Below are 12121 nucleotides of genomic sequence, written 5' to 3' on the forward strand. Positions count from 1 at the left end.
GCCTGGCCAAGGTCTAGGTCAGCTGGCACCTCAGGGTCAGCCTGTGCACAGGTGGAGCTGACCATTCTTCAACCTGCCCTCAAGCAACTCCAAGGTCTGCTGGAAATGGTGCTTCACCCCCAAGATCCTAAACAGGCAGTTAGCACTCCACTCAGGAAGGGTGGAGAGACAAGAGCTGGCCCCAGTCCTCATTATGCCTTTCCCAGTTCTAGTCTCAGAAAACCCTTTTTGTCTAGATACTGTAAGGACCGGACCCTAAACACCAAGTGGAAAAGGGATCCCCCACTTCCACAGGTGGACACCCCCCTTCCGCAGGTAAGAGAGCCAGGGCCCTTGTCCAAATTTGCCAATAATCAGGCATAATTAGGGACAATACTTGAGATTTCCATGGTTGAATTCTGCTATTGAATCCTTTCAAGGCCTGAGGGGTTTCAAAATCACCAAGATGATTTGGCCACTGCACTGGGCCCAAACCCCAATGTGAATGCCTCTGCCCCTGGTCCCTTGAGAGGACCCCAGGGAAAGTAATTTATTAAACATCATGCCATTAAGGATATTGGGTCTCAACCTCTAGGGCCCTTGCTGTTTTGGAACTAAACATTTTATTGAAAATAAAATACACATCACGTGAAAAATACAAGGTATATTAAGGGTCAAATTCCTGGATGTGGTTTATGCCTTGATTGGTGGGATGAGTAGGAATTGATAAGAGGGAGGACTTTGGTGGTGAAACCATCTAAATTCTGGAACATTAACCTTTTAACCGAGCGGGATCTATAAAAACGTCAAACGAAAACAATATCGGGAACGGGTAGGACATATAAATATGTCCTTGGAATATATGTTGCACCCTGAGAGGGACGGTATATATTTTTTGTAATTTTTATACTTGTTTGTAAAATGTATAATTTTTTAATTCGATGTTTCCATTTTTTTGTTGGTATTCTTTTCTATTTGTTTGTAATTTTGTATTTTCCTTTGTGCTTTATATATAAATAAATGAAAATATATATTTCATTTATTTTAATTAAGTATAAATAAAAAAAATAATAATAATATGAAATTACGTCCTCCGGGAGTGACGTACTGACACGTCCTAGTGAAAGAGTATGCGCCCCTTACAGGTTGCATAATTAAAAAGGGAACTCCCCGGTTAACAGATTAAGAATGAGCAAGGTTTGCGTGTAGAGTTGTGAGTAGTTTGTTAAAAGAGTACCAGGAGGGATATTAAAGAACATATGAAAGGAGCTGATATTTTTGTTCCTTAGCTGGCAAAGAATCAAAATGTCAGCAATTGTGACTCAATGTACGGGGAGCAGCAATATCCTCAAGTTTCTCATTTTTATATAACTGTTGTATGTTAAAGGTTTTAAAAGGGACATGGCTTTTACACCATTCCTGATTGGCATTTATCCCAAAGAAGTCACTAAAGCTGTGAGCACAGATGTGGAATTTTCGAAAAATATAAATGCTAAGTGGGTAGCAACAGTATTTATGGGAATCCTATGCAGCGTGCAGTGTAAAAATATCAATGTAAATGACAGATTTGTAAGTGGACAAAACAGACTCTACATGACCCTTGCGCTGCCTTTATAAAACAGCCGCTAGAGGGGAGGGGAAGCAGATAGCTTTGATACAAAGGACAAGGGAACATTACTCTACTGAGCCCACTGCTTTGGTTTCATTGCCAGTAATTAGTCAGCTGGATTATTTTCCTGGTTCAGTCTTTGAAAGCTATCTGCATGTAGAAGTTTATCAGTTTCTTCTAAATTGTGGAATTTGTTCGCAAGTAATTGTTTGTAGAGCTTTTCTAATGATTCCTTCTATTTCTGTGGTGTCAACTGTAACTTCACTTTCATTTATAATTTTTTTTTATTTGGGTTCTCTCTTTTTCCTTGATGAGTTTGGCTAAAGGTTTTTCAGTTCTCTTTATCTTTCCATAGAACTAGCTTGCATTGATCTTTTCAATTGTCTTTTTTTAAATTTTCTATTTTCATTTATTCCCACTCTGAGCTTTATTTAATTTCTTCTGTTTGTTTTATGTTTTGTTTGTTCTTTTTATCTAATTCCTTTAGATGTAAAGCTGGATTGTTTATTTGCAATGCATCTTGGTTCTTGAGGCGTCTATGACTATGAACTTTTCCTCTTAGAATTGCTTTTGCTCCATCCCATACCTTTTGAAAAGTTGTGTTTCGTTTTTATTTTTCTCAAGGTACTTGTGATTTCCTTTTTGGTCCAGGGTTCTTTAGTAGCATGTGTAGCTTCCACACATTTATGTTCATTTTGAGTTTTCTTTCTGTACTTGATTGCTAGTTATATGCCACTGTGGTCAGAAAAGGTACTTGAATTCAATCTTGTTGAATTTACTGAGGCTTATTTTGTGGCCTAATATATGGAATATCATGAAGAATGTCCCTTATGTGCTTTTACAAATATGTATTCTGCAGTTTTTGGATAAAATGTTCAGTGAATGTCTATTAAGTCAATATGGTCTAATGTGACATTTTAAAGTGCATTTCCTTACTGAATTTTTGGTCCAGATGATGTCTCCATTGAAGTGAGTGGGGTATTAAGATCCCCACACCATTATTGTGTCACTGTGTGTTTCTCCCTTTATGTTCATTAATACTTGCTCTATATAGTTAGGGGTTCTTACGTTGGGTGTGCAAATATTTACAATTGTTATAGCCTCTTCATTATTGAAATCTGATATTTATGTAATGCTCCTTTTGCCTCTTTTTACATTCTTTTGTATTTTGTCTGAACTGAGTTTTACTATGCCAGCTTTTTGTTTCTATTTTTATGCAATATCCTTTCCGTTTCCTTTCAATTTGAATGAATCTTTCATGTAAAGTTAGTGTTTTGTAAACAGCATAGAGATGGGTTATGTTTTTAATCAATTCAGCTACCCTATACCTTTTTATTAGAGTATTTAATATATTTATATTTAAAGTTGTCATAAGTGTGTCCTAATTGTCACTTTGTTTTTTGTTGTTGATGATGTTTTTGCAGGTTTTTTCTTCTTTTGATTCCTGCCCTGTGGTTTGCTGGTTTTCTTTATTGTTTTACTTGGTTTAATTTCTCTTTATTCTTCGTGTGTCTTTAATAGGTTTTGGATTGTGGCTATCATGAGGTTTATGTACTAGTATGTTACTCTTTTCAACGCTTTTCAACTCCTGGCACACAAGCTACTAACTAAAATTCTGCAGCACATCAAAAAATATATTTTTTTGCTGGCCTGACAAAAAACTTGAGATATAATTTTGATTCATTCACACCAGGTGGCTATTGTTCTATTGACAATTGTCACTTCTTTAAATGACAGCCTCAGGGAAAAGAGGTCAGTGCCCCTGACTAAATAGTCAGGTATTGCAAGTTAAAAAAAAAAAAAATTGTGGCATATTGGTTGAAAATTGCTGATCTATATATAGCAATCTATTAAAAATGGATAGGCATTTACATTTTAATATAGTCTAAAATATACTACACTTTTACTCCCATACCTATGCTTTATGTTTTTGATGTCATATTTAAGATCTTTTCATTTTGTGTCTCTCCTAACTACTCTTTGAAATGTAAGTTGAATTTGGTACTTTTGCCTTTTACTGTTTGAACTTTTAAATGTCTGGTTTGGTGCTTTTGTTAAATATTTGTCATTACCTATGATATTTTGGTCATACTTTCTTACATTTCTTATAAAGCTGCTTTAATGGTGATGGACTCCTTTAGTTTTTGCTTGTTCAGGAAACTCCTTACTGTTCCTTCAATTCTGAATGATACCTTGGCAGTTAAATCATTTTAGGTTGTAGGGTCCATAAAGATCCAGGATTCTCTGCAGAACTTAAACCTCAAACCCCACACATTTTTCTTACAGTCATAGTAGCTAAAGCAATTCTGCTTAGATTAGTCTTGTTCCAATGACATTAAAAGCAGCTGAAAATACTCTTAGCAAGAAGTGCAGTTCTGACAACACACATTTTTTTAAAAGGCAGCATAAAATACAGAGTGCAAAGAAAGGCTTCACAAAAGTATGGCATGAGTGAGAAGCACTTCCCAGCCGGTGTGGCTCAGTGATTGAGCGTCAAACCATGAACCAGGAGGTCATAGTTCGATTCCTGGTTAGGGGACGTGCCTGTATTTCAGACTCATTCCCCATTGTGGGGCATGCAGGAGGCAGCCAATTGATGATTCTCTATTCCTCTCTTCCTCTCCCTTACTCTCTGTGAAGTCAATAAAAATATATTTTTCAAAAAAGAGTGAGAAGCACCGATATGTTCTAGAAATACATTTAATTTACTCTCTTTGGCTGATGTGAAGATACCTGTACACACCGGTGCCAACTACTGCAACGCCAAGACCTACAAGAAACCAGAAAACAAGTGACATGTAACTCTAAAAACGGATACCCAGTTCCAACCAGCAGAAGGAATGAATGTTGCTTACATTTCAGTGGGCAGAAATATTATTTTATTAAGTGCATATACATTCATATTCTATCTGGACTCTCCACTGTCTAAATGCAATTCCCTGGAATCAGAGTCCACAGTAAGCCAGACAAGAGTTCTTGCTTAATTTAGAATACTACTCAAAGCATATTTGGGATGAAAACTCATATGACTAATCATATTTTTTTTAAAAGATGTCCTATATAGGGTTTGTTATTAAATGGAAATATGGAATGTAGAAAAATACAAAATCACCAGTATTCCATATAGACTGGTTTACTTAATTTGAAGCTATAAAAACTGTAGAAACTGGGAAGTCATTTTTAAAAATGCACTTTTCCACAGTGATATTTTAAGTGGTATCCAGGTGTGAGACACTTACTTGCTGAAGAACCATCAGAACAATGAGTCCTCCACCTGAGGAATAAAAGAAACCAGTGTGAGGGTAATTTAGCACCTGTGCGTCTCCAGATAGTTGCTATATTTAAATGTAGGTCAGTCCATCTACAAACTACATCAAAGAAACTGTTCAGTCTCCTTCAGTGTGACTGCTGATGCACCAGCTCATTTTGATCACAGAGCCCTTCTAATTTGACCCCAGGCTGAGGGCCCAACACTGTTTTGGTGCAGGAGCTACCACACTGGGTTAGCTAGTAAAGGATATTATTAGAACACATAGGGCTCATTATATTAGAGAAAACTTGTTTTAAAAATATGTCATCTCTTTCTAGTTGGTTTAGTTCCATAGTCAGTATGTCATTTCTTATAATATAATTAGGGATTGAATTTATATATGTATATTTTTCCCAAAAGCTGGCCTGTAGAATAAGTCATAATAAATAGCTATCTTATTCTGTCACACAGATGTTACCTGTAGCCTTCACAAACAATACTTTATCTCATCATCAACCCATCCGTATATCTTTTTCCAAAGAAATAGTATGATATAGTCATAATAATTAAGGAGATTCTAAGAATGTAAACAAAACACAAGGGCACATGGATAAAAAAGTATGCTTAGAAACTTAAACATACATTTTTTACTATCCAGAGAGCAATAAATAAAACTGCCACATCTTAATTCTTGGTAATGTTAGCAGTATCTCTGCTTCTAAGCTGCCAGAGTTTCAATTAAATTTCTATAAAAACATAATACAATATTATGTTTTCTTTTGCTCTTTTCATTTTTATAAGTAATTGTCAATTTTACTCTTTTCATTTTTATAAAAAATTGTCATCTTAACATCTTAAGATGGCAATGGGTTTACTGACACAATGACAGTGGGACCACCGTGTTCTGGGGAGAACATAACAAGCCTAAGGTGCGTTTCATGAAAAGGCTAACCTTATTAAACACATCTAAAATAAATAAATGCAATATTTTTTTTTCATTTTACTCATCTAGAAATATTTATATTTCATTAATGGTACAACTTTACTTTATCGGATACTTTAACATGTGTTGTGTGAACCTTGGGGGTGTACATAAAGTGTGTTGCATCAGCCAGTTGTAGAAAAATACAAACCCAACTTATGGTATTTAAGGCTTGGATATACAGGTATGAATAGGAAGAAATTAATCTATAAATTACCATCACAAAATAACATGATCGCATAAAAAGCAAGTTACGTTCTATAAATTTTAACTTGCGTATAAACATAGCCATTGAAAAAGTGACCTCAGCCTATTAGGAATCCTAAGTTGAGGCATTTTTTTAAAACTGTGTTAACTACAGGTGTCTACATACTACTGCTTACATTTGTCATAGTATCTGCAACACTGAAATAAATACTAGTGTCAATTATCACTCATTTGAGACAGATTGTTCCTTCTCTAACTATAGACCTGTGGTCGGCAAACTGTGGCTCAGAAGCCACATGTGGCTCTTTGGCCCCTTGAGTGGGGCTTTTCCACAAAATACTGTGGCCTGGGCGAGTCTATTTTGAAGAAGTGGCATTAGAAGAAGCTTAAGTTTAAAAAATTGGCTCTCAAAAGAAATTTCAACCGTTGTACTGTTGCTATTTGGTAATGTTGACTAAAGAGTTTGCCTACCACTGCTCTAGACAATTGAAATATGATATTTCCATGTAGAACTCTAAGGCCACATAATGCAGAGTCATCAAAATAATACCGTATTCCTTATTGTCTTTAGGTGGTGGTGTACTATTTGCAGAGGGTTTCCCTGGGAAAACAAAAAAAAAACAAAAGAAGAAGTTAAAAAAGTAAAGACAATAAAACCTTTGTAAAAACAAACAAACAAACCTCTTACCAATTTTTTTCTTTTATAAGTTATCTTAAAGGTTTTTTTTCATTAAAAGTAGTATGAAGTATTATAAATTTATATACAACATCATCAGAGTTCTTCTTCCTACCCATTAATATTTCCTATAACAATATTCTTGGAAGGGCAAGCGAATTTATCATTAGTTCATTGTTAAAATTAGCCAGTGGCAGGGTTCTGCCCTGCGGCTCCCCGCTGTCAGGCCAGGTGCTGGTGTTTCAGACAAAGAAACACAACCACAGGGGCCTGCTGCCACTTGGACTCCCAAAACTCACCTGTGGCCCGTGGAGTGGGGTCCGGAGTATATTATCTGTTGCAGAAGAACCCCTGTATCCCTCTGTGACTGAACCCTAAGAGAGCTGCATGGGATGGACCCCACCCCACAAAGAGGTCAGGGGTTGCCACTGTGGTGAAGGCAAAACAAAGCTCACCCCCAGGCAGCACAGCTGCACTGTCTTATAGAAGCCACGGAGGTTCAAGACTGGGAGATCACAGAGGTATAAACCTTGCGATTCTGTTTCTGTTCATCAGCTTATGTTGTTCATTACATCCCATAAATGAGTGAGATCTTGTGATATTTCTCTTTCTCTGACTGGCTTATTTCACTTAGCATAATGCTCTCCGGTTGAACAAAAACAGATCCAGAGACAGAGAAACATTGATCAGACCATTACGAATGGTCAGAGGGAAGTAGGGGGGAGGAGGAAGAGAGATCAACCAAAGGACTTGTATGCATGCATATAAGCGTAACCATTGGACACAGACACCAGGGGGATGAGGGCATGAGTGGGAAGGATGGGGGGGGGGATAATGGGGGAATAAGGATACATATGTACTTTAATCAATAATAATTTAAAAAAATAAACCACAACAACAACAACAAAACATGCAGAACAGATTTTTTATGGCAAGCTATTACGCTGGCAGACACATCAAATATATCATGGTGGTAGGCAGTGATCCATCAATGGACCAAGTATAAATCTTACAAATAAAGATTGCAAAGAGTAAAAAAAAAATAAAAATAAAATCTTGCTATGCTATTTAGCACCATCTACTGAGGGGAGATGAGGGTCCCAATATAAGGTGACAAGAGATTTGACTTTTGGTGATGGTTGCATGGAGCAATATACAGATCTTGTGTAGAAACCCACACCTGAAACCTGTATGTCTATGCTGATCAATAAAAAATAGATAAAATTAACCTGTGGATTCAATGTGACCCTACTTAAAATTAAAACATAAGAAGACTTACTAAATGATTTAGAGTCTCATCTACAATTAAAGGAAATTGCAATATGAAAAAACCATTTACAGAAAATCCTCGTATACTAAGTGAAATCAGCCAGAAGTGATTCCACTTTAATGAGATACTTAGAATAGTCAAATTCATAGATAGAATATTAAACAGTGCTTATCAGGGCTGGGGGAGGATGAATAGAGGGTTATTGTTTAATGGGTATAATGTTTCCATTTGAGATGATTAAAAAGTTTTGGAGTAGTAACGGTTTGCATGACAATGTGAATGTACTTAATACCATAGAAATGTACCTGTAAATGGTTAAAATGGTAAAAATAAATAAATAAATAAAATAAAAAATAAAGTAAAATAAAAGTTGTTCTACAAAAATGAATATAGAGTCCCAACATTTCTGAAACTGTCCTGACAGATATTTTAACAGATAGTAGTACAGTGAGAAATAATTATTTGGTACTGTCAAAGGCATGGGCGGAATTCAAGGGAACAGAGACAACTAGAACACTAATGAATTTAATGTATGTTAAACCTGACACTTCCAACAGTAGGAGAGCAGACAACACATGAGATTGGGTGGAGTGTAAAGGAACCCTATCAATCCATATACCATGATGAATTTCAGATGTGCCAACAATTTAATGCAAAGAATGCAATCAGACATGATCTCCCTCATTTATGGATAATAAAGAACATTATAACTGATGAACAAAAAGCTGGATACAGACGCAGAGAAGCATTGAACAGAATGCCAAATTACAGCGGGAAGGCTGGGGAGGGGAGAGGAAGGTAAGAATCAATGGAAGGACTTGTATGCATGCATATAAGCATAGCCAATGGACGCAAGGCACTGGGGGGTGAGGGCATGTATGGGAATGGGATCGGGGAGCAATGGGGAATATGGACACATGTAATACCTTAATCAATAAAAAAATTAAAAAAGGGGGAAAAAGAAGCAATCAGAACATATGGTTGAAGTGTTTGTAATTTGAGCGTGGGGAAGACCTACAGATTTTATAATAAAAACACAGGAGAAAAAAGTCAATAAATCCAACTTACTGTAAAACCTCTGCACATATAAATGACCACTGATAGGAAAATGGTTAAATAAAAATTGTCATATATCAAAGTAATCATCCAAAGGGTAGGAATAAATCTAAACACCGCCCCCCCAAATCTAAACACACCCCTAATCTAAGACAGTATAAAATGTGCAAGTTTTAGAAAAATATAAACAGCATGATGCCATTTCTGGGGGGAAAAAGAAAAGAAAAAAACCTCACAAAATACGTAAAATTGCACAAATAAGAATATTGGTGTATAGAAATAGATGAAAAGACACCTAAACTATTATCGATTAACTCAGGTAATGGACGAGAAAAAGAGGAAACTATCTTTTACTCTGTATACTTTTGTAATGTATGAAATTTTCCAAATTAATCTGCAGGCTACTTATACAATGAAAATGTACAAAAATGCAATATATCTCAAACTGGATAAAATCTTTTAAAAAGTGGCTATTAACAACCAAAGGACTTGTATGCATGCACATTAACATAACCAATGGATACACACACTGGGGCAGCGGGGGCTTGCCCGGGGTGGCAATGGCTGGGGTGGGGGTGAGTCAATTGAGGTAACAGGAGACAAATGGAAAACTTCAGATAATTAAAAAATTAAAAATTAAAATAAAAAATGGCTTATTAAAAATAAGGCAATGTAAAGAAACCTAGAAAATAATGTTCACTTCATATCAAAAAGACTTTAATTTAAAATGAGTTCTGGTAAATGAACAATAAAATATTTTAGAACATAAATAAATAAATATAGACCCAAAATGTTTCATTTCATTGATTAATGAAAGAAATGCAAATTAATACATGACATGTTTTTGTTTTGTTTTTTACCCACCACCTTATGAATTTCTTCTTCTTATTATTATTATTATTTTTGGAGGAATCAGTGTAGTACCACTTTCCTGAGTCTTTTTTTAAAATATATTTTATTAATTTTTCACAGAGAGGAAAGGAGAGGAATAACTATAGTTAGAAACGTCGACGAGAGAGAAACATCGACCAGCTGTTTCTGCACACCCACTACTGGGGGAATGTGCCAACAACCAAGGTACATGCCCTTGACCGAAATCGAATCTGGGAACTTTCAGTCCACAGACTGACGCTCTATCCACTGAGCCAAACCGGTTTTGGCTGAATTTCTTAAGAATGTAAGTAAGAAAAAGAGTTACCAAACCTGGAGTGCTGATGGTCACTGGAGGAGGCGTGACCTGATTAGCAGGAGTGACATCTGGAAAGATAAATTTGATTCTATTTACCAGATTTACCAGCATAAAATTAATCATTTAATTTGATTTTTTAAAATTACTTTAAAAGATTATTTTTCAAAATGAAAAATACACTTACTTTCTAAATTTTGAAATTCTACTTCTGGAAAGTCACCTAAATACATAAAAACATTTGCATAAGAATGTTTACTATTATAACTTTGTATTTTATAACATAAATCTTAGAAGTTTAATAATAAATCATAAAAATAACATCCTCAGAGTAAACCTGTATATCTTTTTTAAAAATTCACATCCAAGTCATCCCATAATACATGATTTTTAAGTTTCCTCCTTTTCTACTTAGTTTTTCATGGACATTTTTTTTTTCATATATGCACGATTACATCTACCTTATCACATTGTATGTTGCTAGTGTTCCTTTTTTTGCAAAGTCTTCCTGTAACTGATGACAAAAAATAATTGAGAGTCTTTGATATGTAAGAAAAGATTCCTGCCGTTTATCTTCTTCATAAAATGTCTCCATATTTAATTATCTCCTATTGGGTACACTAAATTGTATCACTGTTTTGAAATCCTTTATACATTTTTATGGTCAACTCCATTCAAAGGGGCATATCTGCAAACCTGCTATCCCACCATGCATATAACTGTATGACCCTGTGAGTAAACACGATGGGTCGATGAATACAAACTTCACATGCAATTTTAATGTACCAGTCCACCAAAAAAAAACATCTCTTTCTCCCTGACACCTCACAACACTCAACTAAGGTCCTCAAGGAGGCTACCAGTTACCAGATATACTGGAGTTATAAAAAGGTGTTCTAAATACCATATTAGCATGCATAATTCCCCTGAATCCTTTAAAATATTAAGACAACAAAAATTTAGGAACAAATTAGAAGCCAGTATTAGAATTTGTTTGAGTTCAACACCATTATTAAATGATAGAAAATGAAAACCCATAGAAATAATATAATTGAGTAATCAGAGCCAAACTAGGACTCTGAGTGAAATCAGCCCAAGCTAATACTCTTCACACTAAGGTAGTTTCCCCACATGTATGGGGGATATGTCCCAAGACCCCCAGTCGATGCCTGGAATAACAGTTACTACCAAACCATATATATACATATACATATACATATATATACATATACATATACATATACACATATATACATATATGTGTGTGTATGCGTGTGTATGTGTGTATGCATGTATATATATATGTGTGTGTGTGTGTGTATATGTATATATGTATATGCACTGAGTGACCAGATTATTATGATCTCTGAATGAATAATAATCTGGCCACTCAGTATGCTTCTCTTGAGTATCTCATTTATTTGATATCAAAGATACTATAAATCGTGCACCTGATCAGGTTTCCCCTTTGCACTGGCTGACAGAAAGCTCAGGGCAACTAGGTGGTTGATCTCAAGTAAAAGTCTAGAATACTTTTGGTATCCATTGGAGATACAAATACACTGAGTGGCCAGATTATTATGCGTTCAGAGATCATAATAATCTGGCCACTCAGTGTATATGTGTATATGTGTGTGTGTGTGTGTGTGTGTGTGTGTGTGTGTATGTATGTATATATAATGTATATTACGTTGGCCTCTACACATACATAACTATAATAAAGTTTAATTTATAAATTAGGCACAGTAAGAGATTAACAACAATAGTTAATAACCAAATAAAACAAATCCAACAATATCTTATAATAAAAGTTACGTGACTGTAGTCTCTCATCCTCAAAATATATCCTTGTACTATACTCTTCCTTGTGCCTACAGTGATGAGATGAAGTGGGTTGGATACAGTG

At 35.4% G+C, this 12121-nt stretch overlaps 1 protein-coding gene across 3 annotated transcripts in view; it reads right to left on the minus strand.

Annotated features, from left to right (window-relative positions):
* The window catches only part of LOC311612391 (membrane cofactor protein-like), a 73153-nt gene that overhangs the window by 37154 nt on the left and 23878 nt on the right, over positions 1–12121 (minus strand). Inside the window, exons 11-15 of one of the 3 annotated variants that reach the window (XR_014793285.1) lie at positions 10403–10438; positions 10233–10286; positions 6578–6628; positions 4828–4862; positions 4332–4358 (exon numbers count right to left, since the gene is read on the minus strand). Coding sequence is in view for 1 of the 3 variants with exons in the window: in XM_084865295.1 (XP_084721421.1) it covers positions 4341–4358; positions 4828–4862; positions 6578–6628; positions 10233–10286; positions 10403–10438 (194 nt within the window). In the remaining 2 variants the exon portion in view is untranslated. Of the gene's footprint in view, positions 1–4262; positions 4359–4827; positions 4863–6577; positions 6629–10232; positions 10287–10402; positions 10439–12121 lie in introns of those variants that run through there. The other 2 variants (XR_014793286.1, XM_084865295.1) reach the window with 2 other exon arrangements.

This window comes from Pipistrellus hanaki (assembly GCF_964339955.1).
Source record: "Pipistrellus hanaki genome assembly, chromosome: 18".
In the NCBI taxonomy this organism is placed as follows: Eukaryota; Metazoa; Chordata; class Mammalia; order Chiroptera; family Vespertilionidae; genus Pipistrellus; species Pipistrellus hanaki.